General features: G+C 34.0%; 1 protein-coding gene across 2 annotated transcripts in view; it reads left to right on the forward strand.

The window, feature by feature from the left end:
- The window catches only part of MS3_00002467 (uncharacterized protein), a gene marked incomplete at both ends in the record, with an annotated part of 82,052 nt that extends 66,200 nt beyond the window's left edge, over positions 1-15,852 (forward strand). For both annotated transcript variants that reach the window (XM_051210069.1, XM_035731087.2), the window contains 3 exons: positions 3,624-4,254; positions 8,337-8,546; positions 13,726-15,852. In XM_051210069.1, coding sequence (XP_051075560.1) covers positions 3,624-4,254; positions 8,337-8,546; positions 13,726-15,852 — 2,968 coding nt within the window. The remainder of the gene's footprint in view (positions 1-3,623; positions 4,255-8,336; positions 8,547-13,725) is intronic.
- Between the last annotated feature and the right edge of the window lie 2,044 nt (positions 15,853-17,896).

The following is a 17,896-nucleotide window of genomic DNA, read 5'->3' on the forward strand; positions in this document are numbered from 1 at the left end:
GCAGTTCAAGAATTGACATCTGATTACTGTGTATTCTTTTCGATATACATTGCCAGTAACTACAATATCTCTAATTGGGTACTTTTGTAACTAGTACGACGAAAGATTGTACACTTTTCACAAATTCACCTAAATAGGTTATATGATCAAGTAATAGTCATAATGACCTATTAAAACAAGCAATAAAACAAATAACTTGTTGAAATATCCAGATAGTAGGAATAGGTAGCTCAGATATTCGAGCAGGTTGCCCATGTAAGGTCATTAATGTAAATTTTGAATAAAAAATAATATACCATGGTGATTAATCAGATCCAACTAGGTAAACAACAAGTTCGTATAAAGATCATGAACCTATTGATGTTAGAGCACCTTTGGAAACCTGGAAGCACTGGACGGCCGTTTCGTCCTATTGCTGAACTCCTCAGCAGTGCGCGTCCACGACCCTGCGAGCGGGATTCGAGCCCAGATCTTTCGGCCTCGCGCGCGAACGCTTAATCTACTGGACCACTGAGCCGGCATTCAATGGTGATAGTGTCTAACTTCAACCAATCCACGAAATTGCGCGACCAACTTTCATTGTACTGTGGTAGATACCTGTCTCTACCCGACATGGATTAGCTCCACTGGTCACGGCTTCTCACTAGAACTCCTAGAATTCCCTCACGAAGCTAGTCGCTAGTGAGCACATGTTGAATAATCTCCACAACCACTATACTAGTAAGTTCGTATAAACTTGTCACTAATTGGTCAATTCTGTTAAATGTGGTCCAACTGATTGAATACGAAATTTTTTAGTAGTTAGTTTAATGAAATAATCTCTAATCTTATAGGTAATTATTCTACATTTCATGTTGGTTAATAGAATATGATGATGTTCATAGTTTAATACAGTGTTGATTGACTGAACGGGTTATGTGTATTGATATAAACAACATACAATTTGGCATAATCTGTTTATGGTCTAAGTTTCCATACTGTACACCTAATGTATAAGATAAAGTAAAGGGGTAAATTATAAAAATCTTCCCCTCAACTTTATATTATCAAAATAAGCCTATCAACTATATTGATTGTTGATTACCTATTGATAATTTATGGGTAGACAAAATGTTGTTTTCATATTATTATCTAGTAAATAAAAATTGTACCATTATGTCACCCCCCCCCAAGTGTCTGATATGCCAGATATTTTAAAAACATTGGCTTATTAGTCTATCATCCTGTTGAAACAAATAAATATTTCATAGGTGAATTTGTGAGTCAATTGAAGCTAGACTACCATGAAAAACCTGGAAGCACTGGACGGATGTTTCGACACAGTATGGGACTCCTCAGCAGTGTGTAACCACTATAACAATACCAAAATCTCCACAAAACCCCTTCTGATAATCATCATCCTATGATCACTAGTGACTGCTTTCAAGACGTATATTCTGGAGTTCCGGTGAGTAACGGTGACCAATGGAGTTCAACTAGGTGTATTGTGAGATAGTAACTCACCGGTTAAGCGCTAGCGCACGAGACTGATAGGTGCTGGGTTCGAATCTCGCGAGGCAGGGTCATGGATGCGCACTGCTGAGGAATGCCAAGCTAGGTCGAAAAAGCCGTCCATTGCTTCCAGGTTTTCCATAGTGTTCGAGTTTCAATTGACCCATGGTCTCAACTATTAAATTTAATATAATATCCAAAAAACCCTTCCGATATTAATAATTTTAAGTGCTTTTTCACACCGCTAGACAACGATGTTTGATAGGAGTAACCCATCTCAGAGCTAGCAAAAACGCGGGTTTGTTGGAATCATCTCAATATTATATATATATTTCAGAGCTCTAATTATATTAAAAGGATTCTTACTGAATTCTTAACGCATGCTGAATTTTTAGTGGCCATGTATCTGACTTCAGTTGAATCATTATAGTTCGATGTATCGGGTGCAGTTGCTACCTCAATTCGAGTTGTTAGACAAGCCTATTGCTCACACGGATTTCTTAGGTGAGATTCTTGTTTATTAGTATCAACATCTAATACTGTCAACTGACGGTTTATTTCTTCGCTTTCACGATGAAGCTCTACATCTTGGGTATCCACTAGATGAGATTCATCATGAGCAGGAGATATAACTTCAACTTGTGGTTGACAAGCAGGTTCTTTAGTCTGCTATCGAAGTAGATTAGGGAGATTAGAATGCCCCATCACTTGATATTAAGAAACTGGTTGTAGTAAAAGATGATTTGACTGGTGGAAACTGCTTTGATTAGGATGTGTAGTAGCAGGTAGGTGATGAAGATGGTCAGAAATCAGGTGAGAAGGGATTAAGAAGACTGATGTTAGATTCGATGCTTTCACTGGCATATATGACAATGAAGACGGACTAGTTACAGTTTGTGACCTCAAGACAGGTGCGCTAACTAGGGCTTAACATAGTAACCGACATGTATAGCAGCTCACATGCAATTGATTGTGTTCACATCTGATTTGGTCAATCCCTTTTGTTAACTTATTTAACGGATAAAGTAATTCGTACAACAACTTATCTACACCATTTTACCTTTATTATTGTTGCACTTGTATGAATATGTATGCTTGAGCTTTGCTTACTACCTACTCATATATATTCATTTTTGTAGCTTTAATGTTAGTCGCTTAATTGATTCGATGATTCACTCATTTCACTATTTGTATATATGTACATTTTAATCCTGTTCATTGATTCATTGACTCGCTCATTTGACTCGCATGTTCACTCGCTTGCTTTTCGGCACTATTCTTTCATATTTGCTTACTGTACCTGTAATTTTGGTAATCTGTGAGTGGTACAATATTAAACTTAATCAACAATTCCTACACGTCTTCTGATTTATTCACCGTTGGGGACATTATCTAGTAATGGTTATCAGGACGAACAGTATACAAAGTGTAAAGATTATATTGAATACCGACCATTACACACTACAAATTCAAATTAACTTATCATTTTTAAATTTAGCTAATACAATCATTTGAGGAATATTCTGTGTTTGAATGGAGTATTGTTCTCTGATCTGGATGGTTTAGCCGTGGGGCATTCATCGCTCTTCTGAACGACGTCATCACCACAAACATAAGACCAAAAATCAAACCAATAGGTGATACAACCAAAACAAAGAAGTAAACAATAACAGATTTAAGTTCAGCAAGAACTAATCAAAATCAAGGTGTACAGGACAACGAATGAACCACATGTAGAGAAATTTGAACATTTCACTTGTACCTGAATTTTTATACTGATGATGTTGTTCAGAAGAATGATGAAAACTCCACGACTAAACCATCTAGCTCACTGAAGAAAACTCTATCAAAATCATTCATCTAATTTTTGTAAGCAATGATGGATAGTGGCTAGCAGTGGAATCCAGTTTGACGTGAGTTTCGTCCTATTTTGGACTCGTCAGCTGGATGTACATGCATCTCATAGAGTTGATGTTCATTCTGGGACTCGAACCCAGTATCGAATCAAAGTAGTGTTTCACTTGGTATTGTTTGGCTTGTATCTTCCCAGTGAATCATTCATCTAAGTTACAAATCTTTGCTACTATTCTGTATATATATACATACGTACTTGTTCTTATTTTATTTAACAGGGATCAAAAGTTACGTTATCATTATCCATTACGTTCTACAATATTTCATTCAAATACAATGAAATTAATGAATATCAAAAAATTCACTAAAAGTTATGATTTAGAAAGTCATTTAACTTATTATGATACATTTCGTAAATTTCATAATGCACGTAAAAATTTACAATTTGGTGTATTTAGTGATACAGAATTATTAACTAGTAAATTTACAATTACATCTACGGATGATTCTGCTATTGATAGTTGTTGTGATGATGATCATAATGATGATGATGAATTACATAGTTCTATAGATTCATTATATATTAAAAATTATTTCATCAAATCAAATAGAAAAAGAAATGATGTAGTGACGAGTAATAATAATAACAATAATAATAATAATAGTTGCCATGGCAACAGTAATAATCAAGATACTAATCATAGTAACGGTAATAGATTGGAACGGATATCAACTATATCAGATACAAATGTTCATAATAATGAGAAATATGATAATCATTCTAATGAACCATTGAATTCAATCAATATTGAAATGAAAAGATCAGTAATTGAAAATACAAATAAAAATTACACTTCCATTGTATCTAATGAGAAACAGAAAAGTATTGAATGTAATAATACAATACAAGTAAGTGTATGATTGTGTTGTTTCATAGATTATAATAGATAGTAATAATATTTGTATCATTTTAGTAATGTAATTGAATAGATTATGAGTGTTATTCCAATGTGGAAATAGTTTTATTTTACAGTAGACTGATTTTACAATCGTTTTATTTGATTGTCTGAAATTCATTACCTCTTTGATGATAGTATCCTAAACTTTGAGGTATTGCAGTTAGGGCATTAATCTATCCTGGTATAGCGGAGGGTGTGGAGAATCAACTCTCCCTCTCCAAATGCTCTCAAGTGGCTACGTGAATACATTCACTGACAGGGAAGTTCTATTTGCTGCATTCTTGTAGCATAACTGTTGTTTACAAAATTGAGAAGACGAAAGGTGAATGTCCGGCGCTTTAACTGGGAGTTGGAAAACCCTGATTCCAAACCAATTGTACACATGGACTCCAGGATCCTGAAGGAACAAGTGGCGTATTAACCTGTTGTTGGTCACCGTTCACCATGGAACTGCATCTTCAGACTTGGCTCCACTGTCTTGTGGATCAAACGTTTACGTCGAAGGATCTGGGTGTCACTCCCGAAGAAAATCACCTGTTTCAGTCTGGGCACCCGAGTTGTATCACAACTCACACACAAATCAAGTAACTTGTGTGGCGCATATGTATTCGGTGCCCCTTTATACCAATATTCATGTGTTCAGATAAATAAATAAACAAATGGGCGTATTGCCTCGATATTACCTTAAGTCACAAGTAAAGATAGATAAAATTGAACAACATCAAATGAATTTAAGTGTAGAAGAAGGTTTTTGAGAAAAATAATGAATTACTATTTTGCGAACACAGTAATCATCCTATAATATCTCTTATAAACCATCTAGTTCTCACGCTATATAATACATTATAATCTCTACGTACTTACTTACTTACTTACTTACGCCTGTTAGTCCTCGTAGAGGAACATAGGTCGCTCACCAGCATTCTCCATCCAACCCTGTCTTGGGCAATCCTTTCCAACTCTTTCCAGTTCTTATTCATCCTTTTCATATCTGATTCGACTTCCCAACGTAATGTGTTCTTTGGCCTTCCTCCTTTCTGTTTCCCTTCAGGATTCCACGTTAGGGCTTGCCTCATGATGCAGTTTGGTGATTTGCGTAATGTATGTCCTATCCATTCCCATCCTCTATTCCTAATATCCTCTTCAGCTTGAAGCTGATTTGTTCTCTCCCACAGTAGGCTGTTGCTGATCGTATCCGGATTATAAGCTCTATACTTTAATATATCTGAATTCAACTATTTACTTTAAAAATTCAAACTACCACTATCGATAATCATTAGACACTATGAACATTGAAAATCATGAAGATATTTTTAAAAAAAAATCTAATTTCAAAACCCAAACATAAACACACACTAATTCAAAATGATTCTCATTTTAATTTGCTTACTTACTTAATTACTTACGCCTGTTACTCCGAACGGAGCATAGGCCATCAACCAACAATTCCCAACCCACTCTGTCTCACTCTACCTTCCTTTCTAGTTCTATCTAATTGTTATTCATTCTTCTCAATATCTATATTCCATTTCTCGGAGTCATGTACTTTTAAGTCCTCGTCTTCTTCTCTGTTAGCCCTGAAGATTCCAAATAAGGGTTATTCTATAAATTATATAATCATTTTCATTGAAATCTAATTGAAATAAGGTATTATAATAAATAATAATAATAAACAAACCAAACAATGAATTGAATGTAAACAATCTGACAACTTCATTTAAGATTATTACACTGACTAATTTATATTGTTTATATTGTTCAATGTTATTATTATTATTATTGTTCTCCAAGGCAACGAACACGTAGTTGAAACAAGCAAACAAACAAACAAACAAACAAACAGACAGACAGACAAACAAACAAACAAACAAAACAACCAAGATGTTTGTTATCCAATTTATTTTGTTTAACTAATATACATTATGTACATAATAGAAAGTGGATATTGTATCTATGCCATTTTTATTTCATCTTCATCTTCTTTAGGTCAATTCATTTTGTTACTTATATATTTAAACTATCCACCTACATAATTAGCGAAATTCATTTTATTAGAACAATTTGATAAAAACTTACCATCTTTTTTTTTAAAAAAAAAACGATGTAATAGTTAATTCAAACTAGACCACCATGAAAAACTTGAAGGTATTAGATGACTGTTTCGTCTTAATGTAAGACTTCTCAGCACTGCGTATCCATGATCAGACACGCGAGATTCGAACCTAGGACCTTCGATCTCATTGAAGATAATGGTGGGGGATGGCGCAATATCATGAGTTGGTTGAAGTTAGACATTAACACTTTTGGATGCCGGCTGATTGAATGTTCTAAAGATTAAGCGTTCATGCACGAAACCGAAGGTCTTGAGTCCGAATCCCGTGGGCAGGATCATGGATGCGCATCGCTAAGGAGTCCCATACTGGGATGAAATGGATTTTCATGGTGATCTAGCCTTAATCGATTGATGAATTTAACTATAAAATTACTAGAACATCTCCACTAAACTTCTTTCTCATAATAATAGAACTCAACGCTCTACACATTTTATAGTTAGGAAGAGACCATTAAGGAATTTAACAGCGTTAACATAAAACCATCAATATTAACCTTGATTACTCAGAAGAGAAAGAAAACTTGGCCAGATTATAATTTATAGACGAACCAATCAGGTATAAGATAACAGTTCTCAGATTTTGGCAGGAAATTGATTCATCCATTCGAATAAATAAAGTTTTGACACTATAGCTGATGTCACTTCATGATGAAAATCTTAAATCTAATTCCTAACCTTAACCATCAACTGTAAATCATCATTCGAATTCCTCACATTGGTTTATAACGCTCATTTGATCCTAGTTATTAGGTAGACTCTTTCAAGGTCAGTCTAGCGTCGCTTGATGGTCGTCTATAAAGTATAGTCTCACCGAAAACGTTTTTTCCTACTAAATAAACATTTAGGTTTCATTATGTTGAAACTATTTCTTTGAAAATTATCGAAAACATTAAGGGTAATTAAAAGTCAACTAAATTTAAATAAGAAATTACTTAGTAAGTGATCTATGTGAATCACGTTTAACCTAAGAATGAGTTTTATCATGAACAGGTCGCTGTCTGTATATTATTAAGATTTAATCAGGATTAGAAAATGAGACCACCTTTGAGCGGCGCTAAGGTGACCTTGAGAATGTACACCTACTGACTAGGGCTAAATGAAGGTTTTCAACCTGTGTGAAGGATAAGGATTGTGATTTATAGTTGATGGTTAAAGATAGTGATTAGATTCAGGGTTTTCATGAAGAACTGACATCAGCTAAAATACCAGGACGCTATTTAGCCAAATGGATGGATGAATTTCGCACCAAAATCTAAGACTTGTAATCGTAAATCTGATCAGTTCGTCCATAACTTATAGTCTCACTGATAAGACACTAGTCCCAAACGTAATACCTTAGAGCTACGATGTTTAAAGTATGTTTATTACACCAAACTTTATAACTTCTGTCAGTACATGGTATAGAATCTTAACTAGAAGGCCTTAACTTAAAGAACCAACCAAATAAGGAAATAAGACAATCGTTCACTAATCATATATGAATTGAATCACAATGTCTCAAATTGAATGAATCAAACAATCAGATTATTTGGTTTGACATAATTCGTTTATCAAGTACAGGTTTGTATCTACAACTGTGGTATAATATGTTATGGTCTAAGGGCTGTTTAATGAGTCCAACCTGTTAAATGTAATTTCATCAGTACTAAGTAATAAATAAACATGACACCGAACAATACTCATTGGCTATTCATTTTAAATAAGAAGCTTAGTATAGGAAACCGAATAACCCGGATTCGAACCCTAATGAGAATACCAGTTCACACAAGATTGTAGATATTTCTTGATGATGAATCCCAACAAGCACGAAATCTAGACCTAAGATTTCTTACTGACTAACTCTACTGTATACTGTCTAACAGTTAGAGCTCTTTACTATTGTGCATTACTTATCTTTTCTTATGAATATATCTATACAGACATTGAAGAATATTAATCCACCGGAAGTAAACAATGTTTTAGAACGTGAAAAACATTCTTTAGATACAAAATCCCTTAAAAATTCTCCTGAAATCTCAAGTGATTCCCAATGTAATCTCAAAGTTGTTGCTCCACCACCAGTGGTAATCTATCGGAGAAGATTTCAGAAGCTTCCATCGGAAAGAATATCAAAGTTTACTGATCGACAAGTAAGTAATATTTTCTTCTTTCTTAACAAAAAAATATATCATTCTCAAATTACAGATTATGTCATTGTTATAACTTGTGCCCTATGTCCTGTTAATGTATAACGTAATGATATCGCCAATTAGAGAACAGTGATTTATCGATCGGACGAATTAAGCATAAGACACATGCGAACAGCCTAGAGTCTTTATCGATCCTGCTTCCCACCTAGCCCTGCCTGTTAAGTCCAGAACATCGATCTCAGCCTCTGCAATATGAATTATGTATTTCAAACATACTCGATTTATATACCAACCAAACAGACTACATCATACCATAAAATAGGAAACAACATTTGTACAAGATTTAGCCAAATGTGGTCGTGAATGTGGGAGATAGTAATTGATGGACCAGGTATAACTGAAGAATGGTAAATCGTATAATAATAGTTCATAGGTCTAAATAAAGCTCATAATAAGAGGGAAGTGAATGTGAACAGTTTAGTTATTTAACAATTATACGACAAAAATATACGTATACTATTGGTCCACAAATGGATCACAAAAGTTACCATTCATTATTCTCATCAGGTTATAACAGTAATGAAGTTAGTTGTGGTAATTTTTTGAAATGTTTCGATAAAGATCATACGACAAATGTGTGATTTCTTAATGGTTTATGGATAATGAACAAATACCATGATTGTGAATAAAAAGTTTCTTTTCAAAGAAGTGATGTAATCCAATTAAAGGTTCTTCAAACGAAACACTTAGGACAATTTATTACAGTTTTTAATTCTAGTAATGGTGTAGACTTATAGTCTACTACGTTATTAGTACCACTCTGATAATAGACTTAATCCTAAAATTGTATATTTGTCATGATGTAACTACCTAATCTATAAGATCTTACGTGGATGTCACATCATTATCTACCCTGACTCATTCGTATTGTAACCAATCATCAATATATGATGAAGAACACATTTAGACTGGAGATAGGACAATATATTTAATATAGATAAAAGACTGTTACATAAGTAGGAATACGCCTGCAAGGTTGAGCCACACCATACGACCAATTCGAACTAATTCTATTCATTCTTCCCGCCTTTTTCATCGTTGGACTTTTTACGCGTCAAATGTTGAATATCTGCTTCTCCAATTATCTTGTGTTCAGCTTTGAGGATTGTGTGATTAAGGCCCGATGCCACTACAGTGAGATAAATAAAGTTCTTAACTTATCATAAATAACATTAAGTAAACGGGTATACAAAATAGTAATAAATGCAGAATCAGATCTTCAATTGCTTACTAAATAATTCATGCATGAATCAAGCATGGAATTAAGGAAACTCTGAACCTACCTCGATTATTTCCAACTGTCATCTTATCTCAATATGGTGCATGCAATGTTGAGTCACGTAGATTAGTAGACATATTGCAACCTAATCGAAAAGATTCGATCCTCACTAAGGACGACCTAATATACATGACCTAGTGATTAATCAATTGTAAAAAATAATATCATTAATAAATACAGTAAAGAATTCTCAACAGAAAATACACACAGTTACAAAAACATTCTTATTTCATGAGTATTCAACTTGAGAATATTGAAATATAATGTGTAAAACATTTAAATCACTGTAACAGTTGTGATCAACCTACTGTGGGAGAGAACAAACCAGATCCCAGCGGAGGAAGAAATTAGGAAGAAGCACTGCAAGTGGATAGGACACACATTGAGGAAACACCCAACTGCGTCACGAGGCAAGCCCTCACATGGAATCCTCAAGGCCAAAAGAAGAGAAGTGGAAGACCAAAGAACACATTACGCCGGGAAATGGAAATAGACATGAGAAAAATGAACAAGAATTGGATGGAACTAGAAGAGAAGGCCCAGGACAGAGTGTATTGGAGAATGCTGGTCTGTGGCCCATGCTCCATTAGGGGTAACAGGCGTAAGTAACAGTTGTGATGATGTCATTCAGAAGAACGATGAAAGCTCAATGATCAAACTATCCAGCTCAAAGAACAAAACTTCATCAAATATAACAGATATCATTCATTCTCATTCATAATTATTTGTGATCAGTCTTACTCTCATGATATCCATTACCATTTAGCTTGATATATTTAGTGTAAAATCTCTACAGTAATTGCCTCTCGTATTTTTCAAAGAACAAAAGAGAAGGAAAATACACAAACCATTATGATGATACTTTTTGAGTTTCTCAATTCATTAGGTTGTAAACTTCTTGTGAAAGCGCGTAAGTACATATGATTGACAGAAATATCTAGTTATGAATGGTATTAAATTCGTGCTTGGAAAAAAAAATGGTAACCTAAGTGTTTGAGCTGGTCATTATGATCATGAAATGGTTTCATTTGACGAGCCTAAATAAAGGAAGTAATATTCGATATCTATTTTATAATTCCCCAGTACTTTACATTTATAACCATTTCTTGAAGATAACTGAAAACTTTGTTATCTTATAGACTTGGTCATTTTCAAAAAAAAGTCAGCTATCTCAGTAATAATTAACATTCAGTTATCTTTCCATTGTCAAAAAAACGTAAACATGAAACGAGTTTTTAAGTAAAGATGGATAGTGGCTAACATGACTCAGTAGGCAAGTGAACAACGTGATGACGTTTGAAGCGAACTGAGTTCGAGGCTCAAGGTCAACATCAACTCTGAAATGCAGGTATATCCAGCTGACGAGTCCCAATTAGGACGAAACGCCCGTAAAACTGAATTCCACTGTTAGCCACTATCTATCTTTGCTTAAAAAGCTTGTGACTTAAAGCTTTATCTAGGCAGTCTGCACAATATGCACAAACGCCAGTAACAGACTGATCATTTGCAGTCCTGAACATCAATGGGAACATACAAATAAAACAACATCAAGTGAATGAAACAACTTGGTAATAATATTTCTTTCTCTAACCCACCCCCCAGGCCCAACTTCACACAATAATGTTATTGTTTTTCCTGTTTATCGCATTACGGCTTACATGTTTTTGCTATAAATATATGGTAAAAACGCTAAACTCCAACCAAATATTACGTATTTACTTACTTATTTACTTCTGTTATCCCTTATATCGAAGCATAGGCTGCCTACCTACATTCTGCATCCAAATCTGTCATTCACTCCAACCAAACATGACCAACTTTTTTCAATGAAACATTTACTGCTCTACACATGATAACAGATTTTTTTCTATTTTAAAATCTATTTGTTCTCAAATATTGAAGCAAAAATATTTATGAATATATTTGTGAATTGGTTGAAGTTAGATATTAACACCGTTGGATGCCGGCCTGTTCAGTGATCTAGTGTTCAAGCGCTCGCACGCAAGACTGATAGATTCTGTTTTCGCATCTCGGTAGGCAGGATCGTGATTACGCACTACTGAGGAGTCACATACTAGGACGAAACTGATCTTCACGTTCTCCATGTTGGTCTAGCTTCAATTGACTCATGAATTCAATTACTGAATGCACTTCTCTTGTTATGCGGTAAAATGAATCATAAAATTAATGAATCCTATTAGTAAATCTTACATTAAAAAGAAACACAACCAATATGAAAGTTATATTTTATTGTTTGTTTGTTTTCCTGCTTGCATATGTATATTGTATGATTATTCACTTGATGTTACATTACTTATATCTTCCAATTGTTATTTAAGACTACAATGGATCAGTCTCTCTTGTTCTCATTCTCTTACTGACTTATGTATATATATCCTGTGTGCACACACACACACACTGCCTTTGTAACTGTTTATATTCCATAGATGATTAAGCTATAAAATTGTGTTTCATTTAAATTAACCAGAGAAATTGGTCTACATCAATATGAATTCTTATTTAAACCATATGGAATAAGGGATCATTTGAATTTAACCTACATGATAGTTGAATAGATGTTTTGTTTTCTCTTTTTTTCCGATAACAACAACAATAACAATAAAAAAATGGAAACTTCATTACATAATGTATCCAACATGGTAACAAATACAGAATACACCTTATAATAATGATAACTTTACGCCGCCAATTTTCAATTTGTTGTTGTTGTTTTCTTCCGGTTATAGTTAGTGCAATAGTTGTTCGTTGGACTAGTCTTTGTTGTTTTAGACTTTCATAGGTCTTCTATAATTATATACAATAAAGATGAATTATGTACTTATATAAGGGTACAGTAGAGGAGGTGGGGTTGAATGCGTGATTACTTTCTGTTCAAAACAGTTCTATATTTTAAACTTTATAGGACTATTAAAAGTTGAAAACTACTGAGATAGTTATTTTATTGTTGTTTACAGTTTCCTTGTAGTATAAAATTATAATTAGATGTTAGGCGTTCATGAGCGAGACTGAAAGCCCTGGGTTTAAATCCCACGAGATGGATAGTGGATGAACACTGCTGAAGAAACGAACGTCTAGTGTTTTCGTGTTTCCAATGGTAGTCTGATATTGATCGATTTATGATGTCAATCAAAAACTTATTAATCTTCACAACCCTTTACTGAAAAGTAGAATAATATAAAAGGTAGTTTGACGTAAAGGCGAGGATTGGCAAAGCAAGGGCCGCATTCCTACAATTGAACAACATACGGAACTCAAAACAATTGTCTTCAAACCAACATCAAAGTTACAATCTTCAATACGAACGTCAAGACAGCTCTACTGTACAAAGCTGAAACTTGAACAACTACTACAACCATCATCGAGAAGGTACAAGTATTTATAAACAACTGTCTACTTAAGATACCCAATGTCTGTTAGCCCGATGCAAACACCAACAACCTACTGTGAGAGAGAACAAACCAGCCTCCAGCTGAAGAGGATATCAGGAAAAGACGATGGAAATGGATAGGACATACATTACGGAAATCACCAAACTGCATCACGAGGCAATCATTAACTTGTAGTCGTGAAAGGAAGCAGAAAAGCGGAAGGCCAAAGAACACATTACGTTGGGAAATAGAAGCAGATATGAAAAGGATGAATAAGGACTGGAGAGATCTTGAAAGGATTGCCCATGATAGGTTTGGATGGAGAATGTTAATGAACGACCTATGCTCCTCGACGAAGAGTAACAAGCGTAAGTAAGTAAGTTAGACTTTTCATTCAACTTTTACATCCATCTAACATCATCACTGTTTTCTTTTGAAATTTTTTTCTTAGAGATCTGCTAATTGTAAAAATTTGGAAGAAATAAAGTCCTCTGTAAATAAGACTGAAAATACAATGAACACTACTCTAACTGTTGATAATCAATTACAGACAGAAATGAAACAGTCAAAGATAACTTTATCTAGTGAGAATAGTCATATTAATAACTCACAAGTGATTAAAGTAACCTCTCAGTCCAATATGTCTACTTCTGATTTAATCTTACCAGAACAAAATAAACTTTCTTTACAAAATGTTACAACCGTGAAGCAATCCCAAATTGGCAAACTTGGAAATAATCGTTCTATGAAATCATTACAGAGACCGCAACACTTCTCAAATAATAAGACATCGTCATCATCATCATTAATATCTATTTCACAGAATTCAAAAATAAGACTACCTCAATATGACGGTACTACAACAAGTCTGCCAGTATCACCGATCATATCTTCTTGTTCTAATGAAATGAAACATTTTGTAAATGATAAACTTATTCCTAACTATTCTCATTGTATATCATCGTCTATGATATTGAAACCAACAACAAATCATATCAATCAATCTTGTATTTCTAACACATTGAATTCCTCTGAAATTCATCGTCCAAGAACTATATCACATAGTCCAATGAAATCTCTTTCCAATACAACATCAAACAATCAAAAAGATTTTAAAACAAACTTTATTTCATCATCATCATCATCATCATCTCCTTCTTCTTCTTCTTCTTCTTCTTCTTCTTCTTCTTCAAAATCATCTCCAACATCACCAATTTTATCATTAAATACTAACATTTCGAACATCATATCTAATGACAATTGTAGTTTACAATCATCAGTGGTTGATAGTAAAACTATGTTCACTGAAAAGATTCCAAAGATCCCTCTTCCTACTGCTACTCCTTCTTGTTCTTCCTCTTCTCCGTCTTCTTCTTCTTCTTCTTCAAATACGACAGCTATGATAGATTCATCTTTGAAAAAGTTCAGTAAAATTATTAATAAACCTAAAGTTCATTCAGAGAAATTACATAGACGTACAATTTATAATAATCAAATGACAGAATATAATAAACTTACTCCTTTATTATCTATACCACCACCTATACCACCACGTACTACATCAAGATCACAATCAAATCAAGGAAAAATGATAATACTAAAGTCGAAATGTCTTAGTGTTCATAATAGTCCTTATATGTCTAATCTAAATGAAGTGGATAGTCTTAAAGATACAAACAGTTGTTATCATAATTACTCTTTAAAACTTCATTCATCACCTGTAAATCATGGTAAATTCAATATGAATCAATCACAAAATGAATCTTTGAATGAACTAAACAATGTAAGTAATAATAATAATAATAATAGGAAATTATCATCTTTATCTTCACAATGGAAACGTCCAATTCAATCTAAAATAGCTACAGCTGTTGAAACACTTTATAAACGTCCTATAGAACATTCAAGTATTTCAACAACATCAATATCATCATCATCATCATCATCACCACCATCATCATCTTCAGGGATTACTTTCACAACTCCTCATGATGATCATCATTTAACTGATTCATCAAAATATATTACTAATAAAAGATGTCATAAACAGTATAACAATAAACAGAATATAAAGGATATGAATAATGAACAAATAGAGTATAGATTAATATATCCAACAAATTATTATAATCATACAATAGATAATACAGATTTTCATGCTCAATTAAATACAACTACTACAATAACAACATCAATAACACCAATAAATGAGAATAAATTAATTGAAACTTCATATCCACATCAACAATGTGCATTACATTTACAAAAATATTCTCATTCTTATCTTCCACAACATCACCATCATCATTACCACCACCAGCAGCAGCACCACGACCACCACCATCACCAGCAACAACAACAACAACAACAACCGTTGTATCATTCTCAACATTCACAACTGTTCCAACCAAATTTACATTATCATCATCATCATCATCATCAGCAGCAGCAGCATCAGCATACAGTCAATGATAATCCCACTAGTCATAATATAACAATATCTGATCCATTCATTTATACTAAACATCCATCATCAATTTATACAATAAACAAATTATTAAATAATAAAATCAATTAAGACAAAAAAACCAATGACACTATTCAATCATCATGTCAATATAAACTAATGTCATGTACAGTGTTATGAGTGTATCATTTAGTTGGATAATAAAGAGTAGGGAGGCGGGGGGGCTAGGGTAATGTACACAATACACATAGGTGATATTATGAAGAAAGAGAAGAAGAAGGAGAAGAAGAAGAAAAGGAACAGAATGACACTACTTATGTTTATTTGTTCGTTTGTTTTTTCATCTTACCTATTATGATCATTTCAATAAAAGAATCAATCAATAGTAGGTACTATACTACTAAATGATTACTGTACAGTTGTATAGTAATGGATTAATGTTTATTAATTTATATTTCTTTTCATAATGTATAATCTAATGTATGATTTTGAGATAGGAGAGAAGATTTATAGCTCAGGTGAATGATTTTGATGAAGTTTTATTCTTTTTCTATTGAATTAGATAATAGTTCCATGATCAAACTATCTAGCTCAAAGTACAAAATCGATGTCTGATTAATGAACATAATAATACTAATAATAATAATGTATAATGTAAACATTTATGTTATGACTTTTTGTGTCCGACTTTTTATCAAGTGATTTATCCACCAATCAATCTTAGTACTGTGCCAAACCAATGATGTTCGACTGGTATGAGCAGCTTAGCGTCCTTATTGGTCCTATGTCCGCTTAGCCCGTCCACTTGAGTCCAGAACACAAATACCAGCCTCCAGTATGCGAATCGAATCATTTATGTCGGACATACTGGGTTTATATATCAAACAAACAGACCGCAACGCACCGTAAAATAGGAAATAACATTTGTACACAAAGCCAAAAAGTGGCTGTGAACCTGGGAGGCAGTAGTCAATAAACTGAACATACCTTAAGAACAGTAAATCGTACAATAATAATATAGAGGTCAAAATAAAGCTTATAATAAGAGGAATATAAATATACATAATCTAATTATTGAATAGTTATGCCATAAGAATATAAAGATAATATTAGTCCATTAATAAGTCTCAGACGTTACTCGTAATGTAATCTTCACTAGGATATAACAATTAAATAAACACAAATTAAAACTGTTCAATAAATTCACTTTGTATTGTTTTAATTGTATCTTCTTATGGTTGTTTTAGGACTGCAATTGATCTGTCTGTTATTGGCATATGTGCATACTGTGTGGATTGTCTCGATATTACATTAATTTACAAACATTATAAGCAAAGATAGATAGTGGCTAGCAGTGGAATCCAGTTTGACGCGAGTTTCGTCCCATTTTGGACTCGTCAGCTGGATGTAACTGCATTTCCAAGTTGATTTTCACTCTGGGACTCGAACTCAGTATCGTTCGCTTCAAACGCCATCACTTTATCGACTTAGCTACTGAGTCCTCGTAACCACTGGCTTGTGCGATAGGGTGAAGTTCAATTCACTCTGTATTATCAGAAGGAGTTTGTGAAGATTTTAGAAATTTCACCGATTGAAATCATGAGTCAATTGAAGCTAGACCACCATGGAAAACCTGGAAACACTGGACGGCCGTTTCGTCCTAGCATGGGACTCCTCAGCAGTGCGCATCCACAATCCCGCACCCCGCGAGATTCGAACCCAGGACGTATCAGCCTCGCACCAGGCTTCTAACCAATTAGATCACTGAGCCGGCAGCCGACGGTGTTAATGTCTAACTTCAACCAATCCACGAAGTTGCGCCACCGTACACCATTGTCTTCAGTGACTTGTTATCTCAAAACAGACCTGGTTGAACTCCACTGGTAACGACTTCTCACTAGAACTCCAGGAGTATCACTTGAAGTCAGTCACTAGTGAGCAAATGATTATTATCAGAATGGGTTTTGTGGAGATTTTAGAAATTCCACAGGTTGAAATCATGAGTCAATTGAAGCTAGACCACCATGGAAAAACTGGAAGCACTTTGTATTGTTTTACTTGTATCTTCTTATGGTTGTTTTAGGACTGCAATTGTTCAGTCTTTCTCTTGTTGGCATATGTTCCTACTGTGCATACTGCCTTGATATTGCCTTAA

Source organism: Schistosoma haematobium, chromosome 1, assembly GCF_000699445.3.
Source record: "Schistosoma haematobium chromosome 1, whole genome shotgun sequence".
Classification (NCBI taxonomy): domain Eukaryota; kingdom Metazoa; phylum Platyhelminthes; class Trematoda; order Strigeidida; family Schistosomatidae; genus Schistosoma; species Schistosoma haematobium.